General features: G+C 39.7%; 2 protein-coding genes across 8 annotated transcripts in view; one reads left to right on the top strand and one right to left on the bottom strand.

The window, feature by feature from the left end:
• Positions 1 to 11,254, bottom strand: part of usp16 (ubiquitin specific peptidase 16) — a 144,682-nt gene extending 133,428 nt beyond the window's left edge. For 2 of the 6 annotated variants that reach the window (XM_041211533.1, XM_041211537.1), the window contains exons 1-3: positions 11,133 to 11,237; positions 4,971 to 5,118; positions 790 to 962 (exon numbers count right to left, since the gene is read on the bottom strand). In XM_041211533.1, the coding sequence (XP_041067467.1) occupies positions 790 to 962; positions 4,971 to 5,031 (234 nt within the window). In that variant the 5' untranslated portion in view covers positions 5,032 to 5,118; positions 11,133 to 11,237. Of the gene's footprint in view, positions 1 to 789; positions 963 to 4,970; positions 5,119 to 9,253; positions 9,325 to 11,127 lie in introns of all 6 variants that reach the window. The other 4 variants (XM_041211535.1, XM_041211534.1, XM_041211538.1 and 1 more) reach the window with 4 other exon arrangements.
• Positions 11,255 to 11,269: 15 nt separating this feature from the next.
• On the top strand, positions 11,270 to 18,652 carry rwdd2b (RWD domain containing 2B). Of its 2 annotated transcripts, none has more exons than XM_041211542.1 (5): positions 11,270 to 11,371; positions 13,649 to 13,886; positions 14,000 to 14,067; positions 15,458 to 15,820; positions 17,384 to 18,652. In XM_041211542.1, the coding sequence occupies exons 2-5, from the start codon at positions 13,695 to 13,697 to the stop codon at positions 17,634 to 17,636; spliced, it is 876 nt and encodes a 291-aa protein (XP_041067476.1). In that variant the 5' UTR covers positions 11,270 to 11,371; positions 13,649 to 13,694; the 3' UTR covers positions 17,637 to 18,652. The 2 variants fall into 2 exon arrangements, with proteins under 2 accessions (XP_041067476.1, XP_041067475.1); XM_041211541.1 differs by lacking the exon at positions 11,270 to 11,371 and adding an exon at positions 11,652 to 11,719.
• The last annotated feature ends 571 nt before the right edge of the window (positions 18,653 to 19,223 follow it).

The raw sequence follows: 19,223 nt of genomic DNA, 5'->3' as shown, positions 1-19,223 counted from the left end.
ACTATGTCAGTCTATTGCTTGACTAGTCTGTGAGACAGCTCTCCCAATTTTGGCACTAGCCCCCAGACGTTAGTAAGGAGGGCTTTGCAGGGTCGACAGGGTTAAGAGTGCCATTGTCGTTTCCGGTGCCTAGGTCGATGCCAGGTTGTCCTTCCGATTTCATTCCTTTTTTGTGACTTTGTAGCAGTTTGATACAACTGAGTGGCTTGCTAGGCCACTTCAGAGGAAATTTAAGAGTCAATCACATTGCTGGAGTCACGTGTAGGCCAGACCAGGTGAGGATGATAGGTTTCCTTCCCTAAAGGGCATTAGTGAACCAGATGGGTTTTTTACAACAATCGATAATGGTTTCATGGTCATCATCAGGCTTTTAATTCTATATTTTTATTGAATTCAAATTCCACCATGTGCTGTGATGTGATTCGCAGCCAGGGGTCCCAAAGCATTACCCTGGGTCACTGGACTACTCGCCCAGTGACAATACCACTATGCCATTGCCTCCCCATTTTGAATATTACTATTTTAATTACAGTTACTGAATCTTATGATTGTATTACTTGTACTGTACAGGTAGTTATATAAAACATTGCATTCATCATACCATTCTAAAAATGTTGCGCTCTTAGCTACAAAAGTAAACTAAACATGTAAGGTGTTTACTAGATTTCTTTAGAAAACTTGACTCAGTAAAGGAAATTAACAACCTGAAATAGGTGGTCCAGAACAAGTTTTCATCGATCTCATGATGATGTGTTTCACAAAGAGTAATATTTCAATAAAACAATTTACCTGATGCCCACATTTTAAGCATAACCAGACAGTCGGATGGTCATCAGGTTCCTGTTTTTTCTCAGTTTTAGCATTCACTTTGCAGTCCTCACAAGCATTCCAACAGCGCTGATGCAATTGTTTCTTAATCTGGTTTAGGTTCAGTCCCTTACGAACATGTACACATTGTGGCTCTGCAATAAATGAGAAATGAAGCAACAAGTTGTTTAGGGCCTATGAATTTGGTATTGAATTTTGCATGGAATGTTATTGATTGCAATCCATATTTTGGTCTAAATTCAGATAGTGTAAAGGGAGGTTTAATTTCAACTGGTGCTTTATGCCTAATAGCAAATATATGATGTAAAATCTATGATGAACTTGTTCTTATATTAATTTGGAGTAATTCTATGCATTGGTAGAAAGTGAAAGCTGTGGTCCCTTACAGTTGGTGGCATAACTTATGGGTGTACCATTGTGTTGTACCTTGGAGGAGGACACAGACTGATACTAGCAAATTCCCACTGAGCTCTTAATCTTTGTTAGGTGCACTGACTATAAGGGAAATACTGTCCCACAAAGACAACAGAAATGGTTACTGGCCTGGATTTTGCAGTTATAATGAATGACAATGAAGCTGTCAGTGTTTGTCATTACAACTCAAACTGACAGCAACTCCTGGCATCCACACATATGTAGTTAAATCTGGAAATCTGGAGGTTGCTACCAGTTGCTACCTGCTTCTCCGCAGGGTGCACAGTCGAAGTCTCCACAGATGGAGGTCTTAAAAATCACTAGAATTGCGTGAACTTCACTTTATGCACCATGTGCTTTGCTGTAAAAATCCTTGAAAAAGTTATACCATGTTGAATGAGGTGTAACTGGGCTTTTAAACAGCGTACTGTGTCATAATTACAACTGAACATCATCACTGGACCTGAAAAACTGATTTCATATTTGTGGAATATCAAACTTCATTTTGAAAAAATATCCATAGACTTAAATTTCTTTTTAAAGTTCATGATATTTCAGTTTCTATCTTAATTCCATGTGCATATCCCAATCTTTAATTGTTCTCTGTAAAATGATTAAAATGTGAATGATGATCAGTGCTTTTGCTTCCTGGTTTGCTCTCTGAGAAATCTTCAATGTGATTGATTACTAAGCCTGCTTGACGCCATCACTTGTTGGATGCTAGAGCTGACGTTGAAATAAAATTAATGTCAAGAAAGGTGAAATCCACACCACAGTGATCGCTTCACTTTTGACTGGAAGAACTTGGCCGATATAGCTATTATCTTGTGTACCCCTTAGTGGTTGATTATAGCAACACTTAAATAGTATGAAAGCTGATCACCTGCTTACCTACTGAGGTTGGAGATGCAGAATGCGAATTGGAGGCAGAAATTTTAATGTAAAAACTGCACCACCTCACATTTTCACTACAATTTATTTTTTGCCATGATTTGGCAGGGACTAAAATACCTTTCCTATAACACAGATTAATGTCGGTGCCAGTCTTGGTTCAGGGGTAGCACTTTCACCTGAGTCACAAGGCTGTGGTTTCAAGCCCCAATCAAAAAAATTCAATACAAAATTTAGGCCAATAGTTCACTAAAGTACTGCGGGAATGCTGCACTGTCAGAAGTGGCATCTTGCGGATGAAACATTAGACCAATCTCCCTTTAGCCTGTTCAGGTGGACATAAAATATCCTACGTTATCTGAAGAGCAAGAGTGTTTTCCTAATACCCTGATCCCCAGTACGAAAACAGATTACCCGACCATTTATTTCATTGTGGGAACATGCTGTACGCAAATAGACATACGTATTTGCCTACTTTTGGGAACTTGCAAGTTCTTTATTGTTCTTGGTTTTTCTCTCTCCCTCCTGCTATAAAAGGCTAGACCAATCTAACGATAGAATTGAATCCAACTTTAATCCAAGAGCTTTTAACATGGAATATAGCTCCTGCCCTAATATAGCCATTTCTTGTGCCAAGTCCATCACTTGAACTAGCTGCCGACAGTGAGCCTTTACAGCTGATTTAAGGTTGTTGACCTACATCTGATAGCCCAGACTGATGGTCAGTGACTATCAATGAGAATTAAGCAGGTGAAGGACCGAACCATCGTCAGTATTTCTGCATGAGCACTTTCTGCGAGGAAACAGGAGGGGCAGACCCACAGCACCTCCCAGAAAGTCAGCGCTCCAGTGCAGCAACTCCACGCAGCAGTCTTGCATAGGTTTCTGATCGCAAAGAAAGGCACAACTTGAACAAATTCAATGCAAACAAAAAAGAAATACCAGCAATTTAGATACAAATCTATGAATTTCCTGCTGTTCTAAAAATCGACATTTCAATTCAGTGCTTGTTGTTTACAGGAAATTGACAATAATCCAGGATTTGTTACAGCAATTACTGATCAGTTTTAATTTATTCCTGACAGACAAACACTCCCTCGCAGCCTCTCTCCCAACCCTTGGTAGACAAGTATTCCCTTGTAGTCTCTCCCCACTTTGGTAATAAACACTCCCTCAGTCTCGCCCCCTCATCGGTAGAGAAATATATTCTCAGCCTCTCCCCACCTCATCACACAAACACTACCTCACAGCCTCTCTCCAGGGCAGGCAAACATTCCCTCTCAGCCTCTTCGCCCTGCCCCCTTGGCAGTCAAACACTCACTTGCAGCCTCTTTTCTGCATTCCCCACCCAGCAAACAAACATTCCCTCACAGCCTCTTTCCCCCTTGGCAGACAAACGCTCCCTCTAGTGTATTTTGGCAGGCCAGACTCTGGCCAGCAGGCTGTACATTGGGAAAGCCTGATCTACATTATCTGCCTCAACTGCTCCCTGTGGTAATCAACTCCACATCCTCACCACTCTCTGGAAGTTTCTTCTGAATTCCCCATTTTATTCCTTGGGGCTCTAGTTTTGCAATTCCCCACAAGTGGAAAAACTCTCTCTACATCTATTCTATAAAAACCTTTCATAATGTTAAAGACCTCTTTTAGGTTATCACTCAGCCTTTTTTTTTTAAATAACCTCTCAGTCCTGGTATCACCCTTGTAAATTTCTTTTGCACCCTCCCCATCCTTTTTAATAATATGAAAATGAGAACTACACACAGTACTTCCAGTTTGGTCTGAACAAAGTTCCATATAGGCTTCAGGACAATTTCTCTATCTCTCAATTCTATCCCTTCTAGAATTAGCTTTTGTACTCCCTAGTACTTGGTTTGCTTTTAATGGTCTTATTGACCTGTGCCAAAACTTTGTGATTTTCGTATTAATACTCGCAGATCCTTTAGCTCCTCTGCCCCATTTAGATTCTTATTTTCCAAGTAACGTGACTTCCTCCTTTCTTCATTCCAAAATGTAATACCCCATACTTAACGATACCACAGTTAGACAATGATGCGTCCATTCTGCCAATTTATGCCTTTTTGCAATTTGTTGCAGTTCTCTTAAGCATTAACTCACTTCCCCAATTTGGTTTCATCCACAAATCTAGAAATCTTTTGTTTAGAACTTTCTAAACTATCTAGGGATCTACCTATGTGATCAGCTGGATCATAATAGAAAAACTGAAGGGTAGTGCATTCTACTGATTGCTGAAACTGAGTGATATTGCATAAGGAATAAAATAATTATGTTGCCCTGTCTAATGCAGGACTTCCTGAGTACCTACCATGCTACATCTAGCTGTCCACCTATCACCCAACAGTAGACTTGTAGCATGGGGTCCTCAATTTGTTTTGAAACTAGTGTAGTCAATCAATCCATACATTTTGCTCTCCATGGTATTAATGAAAATAAACTATCAATTTCTTGAAGCTGCGACTATTTAAAGAACACTGAACACTTACAGCAAAATAAAGATTTTAACCAACAACAGCCCAAGGCCATTTGCTGTTTTCTTTTTCCCTCAATAAATTATTTTGATAGTTTTGACTGTTGATTTATTTGACCCTAATTTATTTGAGGCACAGCTCTCTGCACAAGAAAGATTTTTAAAAATCTTTAAAAAACTGAAATGAGCTCAAAGAATACACTTTTGTAGGAAAGATGCAGTTCATTGAATAGTACAACATAGAAGATACCATTCAGCCTATTGTGTCTATGCTGGCTCTTTCAAAGCATATCCAGTTAGTCCCACTTCTCATCACTTTACAATTGTTATCAAAGAAGCATTTCCTTACCAAAACTATCAGAGGTCTCATCGATCTGTGGAGAATTTTGTCTTTCCTTTTTCTTTCCCATTTCAATGTTGTCCCAATATTGTTCAATTATAGTGCCCACAAAAATAGAAAGGCAACTTCAAGATCAAGCATCTGGAAAACTGTGCACCTGAAGATGTTAAATAAAACCAATATGCAATCAAGTTGAAAAGAATTTCACAAAAGAATTACAACAAAATAACTATAAGATCCGCAGGAATAAAGACATGTTAAATATATCTGAATATTCAGCAAACAAAACTGACTTCTAAACACAAACCATCATGATCTCTTTCCCAACTCATTTATGTTATGTAGTATTATGTTCTAAACCTCACTACATTTACCATCCACTAGAGGGAAAGAATCTCTCCCCAGTTTCCTCACAAATTCACTCTGACCTCTGACCTCCCACCTCCCTCTCCTCTGTGTGTTAGCTGTGGCTCAGTGGTAGCACTCTTGCCTCCAAGTCAGAAGATTGTAGGTTCAAGTCCAACTCCACACACCTGAGCACAAAATCTATGCTGACACTTCTGTGTTGTACTGATTTGTGCAAAGGGAGGCCATTGAAGATCTTTTCGATGAGGTGTTAAACTAAGGTTCCATCTGCCCTTTCAAGTGGACGTAAAAGATTCCATGGCACTATTTCAAAGAATTGCAGGGAAGTTCTTCTGGTGTCCTGATCAATATTTAACTCTCAACCAATACAACTAAGGACAGATTATCAACACATTGCCATTTTGGGATCTTGCTGTGCAAATTGGGTGCTGTGTTTTCTTCAATAGAGGAAGGCGAAACTTCAAAAGCATTTAATTGCCTGTAATGCAATTTAGGACATTGAGGTTGTGCAGGTTGCTGTATAACCCAAGTCTTTCTTTTCTATCTCTAGTCCTCTGCCATTCCTGCTGCCGTTGATCTGCAAAATTGTTCCCTTCTCTCTGCCTTTGATGTTCATTCCTATCAAATTGCTCATCCCTTCTCATTTCTGGCATTCCCAGACGCCGTCTTTGGCTCCGTGAAGTCAGAGGACAGCAAACTTAAGCATACTTGGAACACAACTGGTTTAGTCATTCATCACCAGATCTGATTTAACTCTGCAACACAGCCACTACTCCATCCTTGAGAACAAGTAATAACAGAAAACTTATTTTCTCCATGGATTACATCCTCTTCAAAATACCTTTTCCCCAATTGTCTACTCACTCACTCAATACCAAATGTCTTCATCTGCAAGATTGAGAGTAGTTATGAAGTGGACCCTGCTGCTTCTTCCCCTAGCTTTGCATCCATTCTTGTCCTGATTCTCTGCTATTCTGCATTTTCTCTCCCAACACCACTTTGTCCACTGCCCTTTCCAAACATTTTTCTCTCGCCTCCCACTCCCTTGGTTCCATTCACTCGATTATCCCTCCAGGCCCATGCTGACTGATCATTAGTGGCTTCCTTTTCTCAGACACCACCCATCGCCTCTTCCAAACCATCATGCCAATCCTCAAAAAAAACCTCAACACACCCATCCTCTCCACAAACCACACCATCTGTAACATTTCCATCCTCCCCAACATCTTTGAACACCATCTCACCTAATTCCGTGTCCTGCCTAAGCTCCCTCTTAAAGTCCCTTCCCTTGGTTTTCTGCCATTCTTGCACCAGAGAACAGGCTGCAAGGTTGACAGCTCAATCTAGGCTGAAAGTACGATACAGTAATGGGCGAGTACTGTATTATTGTAGGTTCCATCCTACAGATTATATTGTAACCCGAGGTTTCATCTGCTTATTTAGCTTATGTGGATGATATCTGAAGAGCAGAAGGGAGCTCTTCCTGTGTTATGTCCAACATTCCTTCTTTACTGTCAAAGAAATTACTTGGTCATTCTTCTCATTTCTGCTGATGCTGGCTTGCTATCCCGTTTGCCCACATAATATTTACTGTATGATAAGGCAACTTTTTAGAAGTGTTCTTATTTCTATGATGCAAAATTGAATTTCTAACAGAACAGCCACAAACACACATCAGGAAACCCACTGTAACTGCACAACAACTTTTATTTATATAAGCGTCTAATAAAGTGGCAAAACATCCCAAGAGGTTTTGCAGGAGTATAATCAGACAAAAATTGACACCACTTCTAAGGAGACATTACGATAGTTGACCAAGCACATGGTCAAGGAGGAAGGAGGGGTGGAATGGTTTAGGAAGGGATTTCACAGCTTGGGGCCTAGATGGTTGAAATCAGGGGCCAGTATTGGAGAAGTGCAGAGGTCTGAGGGTTGGAGGGAGATTACTGAAAGAGGGAGGGGTGAAGCCATGGAGGATTTGAAAGCAAGGATGAATATTTTAAGATCATGGTGTTGTTCGACGGGCAGCCAATGCAAATCAGAGAACACAGCAGTGATGGGTGAACAGGACTTGGTGCAAGTTAGATATGGCAATAACTTGCATTCATATAGCACTTTTAACATAAAATGTCCTGCTGCACTTCACAGGAGCATTATAAGCAAAATTGGATACCAAGCCACATAAGGCAATATTTGGAAAGAAGGTCAAAAATTTGGTCAAAGAGGTAGGTTTTAAGGAGTGTCTTAAAGGAGAAAGGAGGTAGAGAGAGTTAGAGCCAGAGCTCTAGAGGTTTGGGCTTAGGTGGCTGGGGTGCACATGGACCTTTGCACTTGTCAACTACTGGCTCTATGTAGCAGGTCAAACATTCCCATGCACCAAAACATTTTAAGCACAGCTATCTTAAGGAAATGAGAAAGATCTCCTGGCTGAAAATAACCCACTCTGCACTTATTTCACAGATTGTGATCCATTAACTAACTGAATAAAACATCTATTCAATAAAAAGACCATGAACTTTCGCCGAGTCTTTCATTTTAATGAATAATCTTCCTTCATCTCTGTTGTGAACCACAAAAAAGGTCCAATAATTCACGTCCACAGCGCATCAATTATTATGATGCAAACACATGGAGCCAACACCACTGTTAGAAAAGAGCAGAATGGCTCACAGCTCATTGACAAAATCAAAAGGTTGGAGTGCCATTAAAATTAACACTCCTCTCAAATGAGCAGAAATGCTTTGAGCAAATGTAAACCAAAAGAAAATCATATAATGTTTATCTTTCCTTCCAAATTTGTTGGTGGTCATGCAATTTATACTTAAACAACAGCTTTAATTCATAAAAATATCGAAAGCACTCTACAAAAGGAGAAAAAAATGAGCAGGAATAAAGAGAGTTTGGGAAGGGATTACAGATAGGAAAAAGTTAAAGGAAATGTACACATTATCATAGCTCATTACATCTTTGGGATATCCCAAAACTCTTCATATCCAGTGAATTATGTTTGAATGGCAAGCATGCAAACAAATTAACTGCATTTCAAAACAGATAGGTTTTTGGGAAGATTTTTGCAGCTGGGGAGAGATGAAGAAAAGTAAAAGATTTAATAAGTGCAGGTCTGTGATGAATGAAGACTAAACAACAACGGAGTGGATGAGGCCAAGGGAGAGATGACTTGATACAAGAGTCAAGGGTTCAAACCAAGGTTGGAGAAAACTGCAGATGCCTCAGAGCAAGGCCACAGAAGAATTTATAGATGATTTTTAAATCAATGGATGGGAAGTAAGAGGAGGTTGGCAAGGACTGGGGTGGTAGGTGGGTGAGAGTCAAGAGTTCAGCCTCCATCCACTTGCCAAAAGACAACAACTGTCTATTCATAGTTCTGGTCAAACTGCTGCTATGTATATACCTGAAATAAAAACAGAAAATGCTACAAACATTCAGCAAGTCAAGGACTATCTGTGGTGAGAGTGAAACAAGAGTTAACAGACATTTCATGTTAAAGATATTTTAAGAGGTAGCTGTTCCCCCAGTATGGCCCTCATTCCCACTCCCTTAAGTCCAAGGGATGCAGAATTGAACAGATATGGCACTCAACTGCTTTAGTCATTCACCATCAGTGTTTTATGTAGTCCAGCCAGATCTAACAAATCATGCTCTCATCTGCCAGAACTGCTCACTATTCCAGGATGGAATGCAAAATAACCCACAGCCCCTTTTTTTCTACTGTGAACCATCTTCTTAAACCTCTCTCCCTCATCTCCTCCACATTCACCTCCAACAAGTGCAAGGAGTTCAAGGGCTTCTTTGAGACAATCAGGTCAGCTGCCTCTGCCCTCCATTTCCCTGCCCTAGCCCTGAACTTGCATCTTCCTCTAGTTTCTATCTCCACTTTTCGAGGCCATCTTGTCCACGAGACTTACCTCAACCCTATTCTCATTAATTTGCTGACCACTCACGTCCCTAAAAGGAAAATACTGCAGATGCTGGAAGTCTGAAATGAAAACAAAAAGACGTCCCTTGGTGACATAATCTGAAAACAGTACATAGTTTCCACATGTACACAGAAAACACCCAGCTTTACCTCATCACCATCGCTTCCAGCTCCTGCATTGTCTCTAAATTGTCACACTGCTTATATGACATCTATTACTGGATTAGCAAAAATTTTCTCCAAATAGATATTGGGAAGACCAAAGCCATTATCTTCTGTTTCTAATACAAATTCTGCTCCCTAGCCACCAATACCAAGCCTCTCTCTGGAAAATGTCCAAGGCTGGACCAGCCTGTTCTCAATCTTGGTGTCATATTCGACTCTAAAATGAGCTTTTGACCACATAGCCATCCCATCACTAAAACTGCTCATTTCCATCTTCGTAACATCCCCTAACCCCACAACTGCCTCAGCTCATCTGTTGCTAAAACCCTCATCCAAGGCTCCCTAATCCTTAGTCTCACTTTCCTCCTTTAAAATGCTCCTTATGACCTAAGTCTTTGACCAAGCTTTCTGCCCTAATATCTCGTATGGCTCAGTATCATATTTTGTTTTAAAACACTCCTGTGAAACACTTTGTGACTTGTATGTTAAAAGCGCTATATAAATACAAGTCGTTGTTGAGCTGGTCAGTCACTGACCTGAAACTTTGCTTCTCTCGATCTGCTGAGAGTTTCCTAATATTTTCTTTTTTTTTAAAAAAAGTTTCACATTTCCAGCTTTCACAGTATTTGGCTTGCTTGTGTGCACAGTTACCTGCATTTTGGATCTTAAAAGCACAATAATTCCTCCCCTCTACAAAACTCACTCATGGAAAATTTACAGGTGGAAATGAAAAAAAAACATCTATATTGTGAAAGGGGGAATAAGGTTATAAAATGGTGAAACAAAGAGGTCTGTGAATCATATGCATTAGGAATGAGTCACTGATGTTAGTTTGAACATGTAACTTACTGGGGACACCACTGGTGATTAAACACCACCCACAAATTGAGAGGGCAGTAATCCACCTTATGCCTTGATGATAAACCTGATGGTCAACATTACCACAAATCCTTTATAAACGCTTGCACAAGGCCAAATTGCCTGCAGATCGAAGACTTGGATGCCAAATACCGAGGGGCATGACATCCTCCTGTCCAGAGCCTAAACACTGGACTAAACTACTTACATTTATATAGCACCTTTAACAAAATAAACACCCCCAAAGCTCTTCACAGAAGCAAGATCAAAATTTGATACTGAACTACATAAGGAGATAAAAAGGGTAGGTGACCAAAAGCTTATTCTAAAAGGTTTGTTTTAATGAGTGTTTGAAAGGAGGAAAGCAAAGCAGAGAAACAGAGATGCTTAGCCAGGAAATTCCAGAGTTTGAGGCCCAGAAAACCGAAGGCATGGCCACTAATGCTGGAGCAATTAAAATAGGAGATGCCCAAGAATCCAGGGGATTATGGAGCTATGGGAGATTAGAGAGACAGGGAGGGGTGAGAACATGGGAGAGTTTTGAAACAAGGATGAGAATTTTAAAATCAAGGCATTGCTCGACTAAGAGCCAGTGCAAGTCAGGGAACTAAGGGGTGATAAATGAACTGGAATCAGTGCGCAGACATTTGGATGGCCTCAAATGCATGGAGGGTGTAAAACGGAAGGCCAGCCAGGAATGTGTTGAATTAGTCAAACCTGGAGGTAACGAAGGAACTGGTGAGAGTTACAGTAACAAATGGGCTGAATTTACAAATACATGAATAAATAAATTTAGTAAAATAAGCTAAACAGTAACGATCAAGATCTGATAAGGCCTACCTCACCTAGACACTCTAACTCCCAAGAGCTGACTGAGATACTCGCTCCCATTCCCTAGCCCTCTTACCGGCTGCTCTCTACCTCAGGGAACGGCTGCCGCGCGGTGCCTCCCGGTCACCAATGGCGTTTAGCATCACGCATGCGCAGTTAAACTGGGGAGACGGTGGCCGAGAAGTGGCGAAAGAGGCGCACCGACCAAGAGCCCCGTGGATGCTGCAAGTGGAAGACAAATGACAAGAAGCAGGTACGTGATAACATTGTATTCTGGTGTAATGTGTAATATTTTACCATAAAAATGGGACCTATAGGGTCATAGATAGTCAGTGACATTTTTATTTAATATTACCAGCCTTTCCTACTGAATTAGAGCAATTTTAACTTCTGTAAACAAATTGACATTTTTCACTCGTTTAAGCTTTTTCGGCTCTTTTAATCGTTGTTGTATTTATTTCCGAGTATAAATACTCCAAGATCCACATCTTTGTACAGTATCCTGACAGGCCAAACTTTGTTCCTCATTAAAGAATTTGAGAAGGATACGAGAGAGATTAAAGAAAATACAGCAGCCTAAGTAATGGCAGGGATATTGCTTGTAAGTGGTTATGACAGAGTTCACTATGTTAATTACATTATCACACGTGTTTATAAATTCGTTAAGCACTCTCTGAAGAAACTATTAGAAAATGGAAAACCTTTTGAATATCCAACTGAATGAAAGAATCTAACTGCAGAAGGAGCAGCAGCAACTTTTGACAGCATTCCCATCAGATTGGCTTTTGAAAGGTGGAATGGCTGAAGCAATTGACATATTTGACCTCATAAAACAGCACGACTAAGGCTTACCCTTAATTCTCTACTTTCCCAAGTGTAGAACAAATGTTCACTGCAGTTTAATATGAAATCAATCACTTTTAATTGCACAAGTATAACCTCCTTTCGGGAACAGGTCAGTTTGTGAGTTAGCCGAAAGTCTCTCCATTTGCCCAGAAAAAGTAGTTTAGCAACAGAAACCCAGAGTAACGCTTCTGATCTTACTAGCAGCCAACAACAAACTTATGTTTATATAACAAAATGTCCCAAGGTGCTTAACAAAAGCAATATCAATAAAAACATTTTTAAACAAAGGCACCAGAAATGTCAGGGCAGGTGACCAATGTCTGGTCAAAGAGACAGGTTTTAAGGAGCATCTTAAAGGAGGAGAGAGTGGTAGGGAGGCAGAGAGGCTTAGGTAGGGAATTTCAGAGTTAAGGGCCAAGGCAACTGAAAGCACAAGCCTCCTGTGGTGCAGCAATTAAAATCAGAGATGTACAAGGAGCCAGAATTGGAGGAGTACATATATCATAAAAGCAAGTGGAGCTGATGGAGGCCTCCAGAAGATATGGAAGTAACAAAAGCGTGGATGAGTGTTTCAGCAGGGTTGAAGTTGGGCAGTGTTGTGGAGCTGCAAGTAGGCAGTCTTGGTGATGAAGTGGAAATACATGAAAAACCTGAAATACACTCAGAGGTGATTCTGATAATATTGTCAGGATTAGACTGTAATAATAAGATGCTCAAACCACTTATGTCACTGTAACTAAGAGGGCTTTCTATGGCAGACTCAAATTTGTAACAATTGGGTAGAGACATCATTTGTTTTTGGTAGATGTTTGTAAAGTTTGAGCTGGAACTTTAGAACTGCTGCTGAGTTTTTAGATTTGTCTTCCAGGGGAAATAGCTTCACTGCTCCTACCCTATCATATCCCTTTATCATTTTAAACACTTGATTAAATTATCCATCAACTCTATAAGTGCAAGGGAATAGAAGCCACATTTATAAAATTTGGCCAAGTAATTGAAACCTTTAAGCCCTGGAATAATTCTGGTGATTCTGCACTGTAGTCTCTCCAAGACCTGAGGTTCTGTGCCCAAAACTGAATACAGTACTCACGATGGGTTTTGACCAAAGCTCTACAACCAAAGCATCACTTCCTTACTTATCAACTCTAACCCTTTTGAGATAAAGGCCAACATTGCATTATTCTTTGTGATTAACTTTTGTGTGTGTATTAGAATTTGGTGACTTTTGGATGCAGACACCTAAATCTTTTGGTCTTTGAAGCTTTGGATATTTATGGGTCTGGAGGCAAAGGAAAAAAAAACTTAAGTGGAGAAACATTATGACCATGGAAGCTAGAAATTAGATCAGTAATTATTTCATTTGCACCTGATACAGGTCATTTTAATGAATGAAGCTTGGGAACCTGCAAGTTGGTTAAATTGCCAGTTCGTTATATACAATGGGCTAGAATATGCTTCAGATGAGCCAATAATAGGCTGTAAATATAGTATTTTATTTTCTATAATTCCATCACCATTTACTTATGTGCATTCACCACCAGGAATGGTGACACCTGCATGCTTATTCTGCAGGAGAAGCTTTAGAGAATTTTCCCCCAGGACATGTAAAAATGCTATTTTAACAGTATCAGTTTTACATATTTGGCATCTGATATGCAGAATGTTAACTTTCTTTTCTTGTTAGGTTTTCTAACTGGGTTATTACACTTTTTGGAGCCATTCTTTGAAAAATGTCCAGCCCTGCTAATGCTGAGGCCCAGATGTCTGAGCTGGATCTTCTGCTCAGTATGTTTCCTAATGAGCTTCTAGTGGATGATCAGTTGGCTTTAGCAAATCTCAGTGACTATGCACAAGGCAAGATTCTGAACCCACCAGCTTCAAGACTGCAATTCACTGTACACCTCCAACTGGATGCTCCTAATGTCAGTACCGTATTAGAAATGTTTATATGTTGTACATCTTTTTGACTGTTTTGAATAATTGTACATGAAAAGTAATTTCCTTTCCTCCAATGGAATTACTTCTTTTGTTACAGGTAGTTTGTGCATTATCATGTGCCTTTCCTCCAAATTATCCAGCAGTGATACCAGCAATGTCAACAAGGTACAGTACATGCACTTATGGTAGATTTGTGCAATCGATTATTTTAAGAAAAAGTAGTCATCATTCGAATTAGCTGGTAGAAAAGAAACAATTTAAGCAAATCATATTCAAACTTTGTTGGTATAAGTAGAAATTGAATCTTCGGTTTCTAGTATCAAATGATTGTGTTTGCCATAATTCACATGACAAGAAGCTATTTTTGTGAGGAACAGTTAAAGTTTCACCATTTAATTTGTTTACTCGTTTCTCTGCTCTTCTCTAGTAACTTCCCATACCTTGGTTAAGCAAATGCCCTGCACTTTGTTGTTGCAAATATTGCTAAGAGGCAAGTGTAAGTGCATGTACTCTAGTACCTCAAATATTCAGGCTGACAGCATTGTTGAAAAATTCCAGTACAATGGCACCTTGAATATGCATGTGTTAGACTGAATTAAGAAGCAATAGCTATTGTACTGTTTGTGATAGAAAGGGAAATGTTGATGCTAAAGGTGAGTGGGATAGATTTAGAATTTTGTGCTTAATTCATGTAATTGGACATGGATATTGTCAATGTTCCAATAGCTGAAAGTCGATGTTTAACTCCTATTTTTCCTTAAAGGGTTGATCTCAGTAGAAAAGTAGTTTTGAAGAAAAGTCTGTAGTAAAAACAATCTGCATAGATCAGCGGTGAAGCTGGGACACTGGGTCCCATTAATATCAAAATGCTAAAACAAAAACAAAAATACCTGGAAAAACTCAGCAGGTCTGGCAGCATCTGTGGAGAGGAGCACAGTTAACGTTTCGAGTCCGAATGATCCTTCAACAGAACTGTTATTTGGACTCAATGTTAACTGTGCTCTCTGCGCAGATGCTGCCAGACCTGCTGAGTTTTTCCAGGTATTTTTGTTTTTGTGTTGGATTTCCAGCATCCGCAGTTTTTTGCTAATATCAAAATGCTGATGGCTGCTATTCCAAAAATTTCCGTAGATCTACCCTTTTGATTTCTATAGAGAACTTGCAGTTGTAGTTTTCCGTTATGTAGCGTAAATGGTTTCATCATCAGGGGAACCAGTAAAACTGAAATGAAAACTGAAAATTATGGGGAAAAAAATGGTTCTGTCAGCATCTGGAAGCCAAAAACATGGGTAAACATTTTGGATGCAATTCCATTATAAGTTTTGTTAATGTGCCTTTATCCAAAATGTTTATCCATCATTTGTCTTTCCAAATGTTGTTATACCTGCTGGGTATCAGCATTTTCTACACTTATGGAAGAAGTTCTTAATTTAAAAAGGAAGACAAATCTTTGGATTCTATTGAGTTGGAAGAATACATTCAGTTGATTTTTCTGAGTAGAAGTGCTGTATACAAGGTAACTCCTGTTTAAATTAACTGACATTCTGTTTTCCAGATCAGATGCGTTATACAGAACACAGCAGGCACAATTAAATATGGACCTTCATGAGTATCTAAGGAAAAACTGTTGTGGTGAGATGTGTGTGTTGAATGCAATTGAATGGATCAAAGCCCATGCAGCTACATACATGAGCAAAGAAACTATTCCAATTGAAAAGAGACAACCTGCTAACAGAACCAAAGATGTAATTTGTACTCGACTCTGGATCTACAGCCACCACATCTATAACAAAGAAAAGAGGAAAAATATTCTAGAGTGGGCAAAAGAGCTTTCACTTACTGGATTCAGTATGCCTGGCAAACCTGGAGTGATTTGCGTGGAAGGGCCACAGAGTGCATGTGAAGAGTACTGGACAAGGTTTGCCTTTGGTATATTTGGTACATACCATCAAGGAATGCAACAGAGCACAGGATAAAATATGAATTTATATTCATAGTTTTAATTATTAATTAATTTTTAACCATTTTGTAATTATTAAATTTGGCACTCCTGGGCCCCAAGAGATTTGCTTCTCCCTTCCACACCGCCCTGGTTTAGGTTGACTTATTTTCCCAGTGTGGACTCTATCCACTGTGGTGCCTTTGGTTTTTATTGAATTCACACAACATACAAATCATTGATATACCCTAGCCCTTGCATCTCTATCTCCTCTATGCCCTCTCCAAGGTCTCTCGACCCCATTCCCGCTGCTGACTACTCAACTTCCCCTCTTCGTCCCCGTTAGCCAATATTGTTAGTGGTTCTCTCTCCTCCTTAGGTATCGTCCCTCTCTCCTTTAAATGTACCATAATCACCATTCTTCTCAAAAAAACAATCTTTAACACAACTTTCCTTGTAAACTAATAACCCGTCGCCAACCTCCCTTTCCTCTAGAAAGCCCTCAGAACATGTTCTCACCTCCTAAATCCATGTCCATCTTTCCCTAAAACTCCGTGTTGAATCCCTCCAATCTGGTTTCTGTCCCTGCCACAGTCCTGAAATGGCTCCTATTACCGTCACAATGACATCCAATGCCACTGCAACAAGGATATACTATCCCTCATATTGCTTGTTGGTCTGTCTGCAGCCTTTGACACAGTCGACTGCATCATCCTCCTTCAGTGCCACTGTACTGTTGTCTAGCTGGGTTTGACTACTGACACTTGGTTCCATTATTATCTATCTAATCATAGATGGAGAATCATTCGCGAAGGCTTTTCTTCCTGCTCCTGCACCATTACCACTGGAACCTAAGGATCTATCCTTGGCCCTCTCCTATTTCTCATCTCCATATTGCCCAGTAACATCATCCAAAAGCACAGTTAATTTTCACATGTACGCTGATGACACTCAGCTCTACTTCACCACCACCTCTCTTGATTCCTCCATTCTTGATAAATGATCAGACTGCTTATCTGACATCCACTACTGGGCGAGCAGAAATTTCTTCCAATTAAATACTGGGAAGACTGAAGCCATTGTTTCTGGCCCCACTCCAAACTCCACAATCTTCTAATCCTTCTTCAGTACAGGGGGTGGTGCCAGAGGACTGGAGATTGTAAATGTCACACCCCTGTTCAAACAAAAATGGCTGAGGCATACATTTGTCAATAACAGGCCAAGTCAACCCAATGTCAGTGCTGGGAACATTTTAGAGACTAATCCAGGACAAAATTAATTGGCATTTGGAAGATTAGGGCTAATAATGAATCTCAACAAGGATTTGATAGAGGCAAATAGTGTTTGACTAACTTGACTGAGTTGAAGAGTGTAGTCCCTGATCTGAACTTTGATGCGTTCCCAGGATGATACGGCTAACACTGGGAATTAAGTGGTGTGGTATTATAGGCACAAATGCTCCAACCAAAATTGTAATATTATGTACCAACACACTGCACCATCTGTCCCAAATCCTTCTAACATATTTCCATCACCTTCCAGAGCAAAACGGTTGACCTGGAAGAGGATTCTAATCCGCCACAGAGAGGATGCTACTATGGACGTCACAAACATTGATGTGGTTGCTGCAATGCAAATGTTTCGCAAGTTTACAGACTTTGAAGAAAAAATATTTGATGTACATGGTACCAAGGGAAATCATATGGATCTGGGGCAGCTGTACCAATTCTTAAATGAAAGGGAATGTGGAGATATTTTTCAATTGTACTTTGGTGTTGAAGGAAAAACATCTTAAATTATTTATGTGTTCACATCATTGTTTATCAGTAACAGGAGAAAAGATTGTTTAAGTAAGCAATGAATTTCATACAATACAATATTACACTCCAGTATTCTATCCAGCCAAAGAAATTAGAAATCTAATTCGATTTTTTAAAAATCCTCGTTATAGAATCATAAAATGGTTACAGCAGAGAAGGCAACATTTGGTCCATCATGTTTGTGCTGGCTGTTAAATGAATAGCCTTAAAAAAATTTGATTTGTTCACCTAGGAACCTCAATCCTTCTGACTGTTTTTATGTTGCTTTTAGTTGTCTTGTATCAATTTAGTAATCTTCCGATTGTAATCTTTAGGCTCCTATGATCAGACATATCTAGTAATGATTAAAATAGATGTGTGGTTAATGAATCAATACCAGAGAAGTTAAATGTATTAAAGAACACTGAATGTGGTTCCTAACAAAAAAAAACCCATAAAAGCAAACAAACGAGTGAATTGTGACAATTCTCAATATCTTTTACCAGTCTTATCTTCAACTAAATGCCATTGAGGACAGTAATATTCTGACTGGTAATATTGGAAGAAAAGCAGTAATGATCATAGAAAAGCCCTTTAGTTTCATCAGTCAACACTTCTCCAGGTTATGAAGAAACTTGACATAATTATTCTATTTCAGAGTAACATTATGTTTTTATTTATCAACAAATCAATTTATGGACTATTTTTCAAAACCATTTGTAGAATCTATAAGTTAATAAACCATCATTGTATTTAAACAATGTTTGCATACGTACCTGAGCAGCCATAACCTTCAGGGCTACAGACCAAGAGCTGGAAAGTGGGATTAGGCTGGATAACTCTTTCGGCCAGTGAAGACAGGTTGGGCTGAATGACCTCCTGAAACATTAACTGTTAACATCCACAGATTTTTGCCTGACCTACTGAGCATTTCCAACATTTACTGTGCTGTAAAATTTTCTTTACTTAAATAGATATTTCTTGTAATAAAAGTGATACTGAATTAGCTTTTTTAGCATTCTCAAGAAGTGACTCTTTTTGGTAAACTTTGTTTCTTCTTTGCTCCCAACTGCCCCTCATACAAACCTTATGCTGACTGAACCCTGTCCTTGCTGCCCCGATCTATTGACACACCTCTCAAACCACGATCCTGAGCTTCCTGCCCCGAGATCTGTCAATCACGCCCCCCCACCCCCCCTTCAATCTTCCCCTCCCTCTCAATTGCCAGGCTGCAATTTTCCGCCCACGCCAACCCCAAATCTTTTTAAAGTGTCAGGGACAGCAGTCTCAACAGTCCCTGGCTACAGTCTTTTACTGCTGTCTTTCTCGCCGACTAAGGTCAATCTGGCAACCTGTCTGCTGCCAAATTGGAAACAGGATTTAAAAAATGATAATGAGGTCCTGCCGTTAAATTTATCAGGACCTCCACATCCCTGGGATTTCTGGGTTTCCCCCTCTGGTACTGTGCTCCCTGCTCTCATCATAAATGTCAGAGACCTTTATATTAGTAATACAAGGATTCTGGCAGGAAAGAGTTTGGGAGTCAAGATGTAATATTTTGTGTTGATGAGACTGCTGCTACT

The sequence above is a fragment of the Carcharodon carcharias genome, chromosome 18 (assembly GCF_017639515.1).
Source record: "Carcharodon carcharias isolate sCarCar2 chromosome 18, sCarCar2.pri, whole genome shotgun sequence".
Lineage (NCBI taxonomy): Eukaryota > Metazoa > Chordata > Chondrichthyes > Lamniformes > Lamnidae > Carcharodon > Carcharodon carcharias.
The sequence above is the reverse complement of the archived record's forward strand: the minus strand, read 5'-3'. Positions and strand labels throughout refer to the sequence as shown.

Coding starts and splice junctions, on each gene's coding strand:
- rwdd2b (XM_041211542.1), top strand. CDS start 13,695: ATGTCCAGCCCTGCTAATGCTGAGGCCCAGATGTCTGAGCTGGATCTT. Junction 13,887..13,999: donor TCCAACTGGATGCTCCTAAT/GTCAGTACCGTA, acceptor CTTTTGTTACAG/GTAGTTTGTGCATTATCATG. Junction 14,068..15,457: donor ATACCAGCAATGTCAACAAG/GTACAGTACATG, acceptor TCTGTTTTCCAG/ATCAGATGCGTTATACAGAA.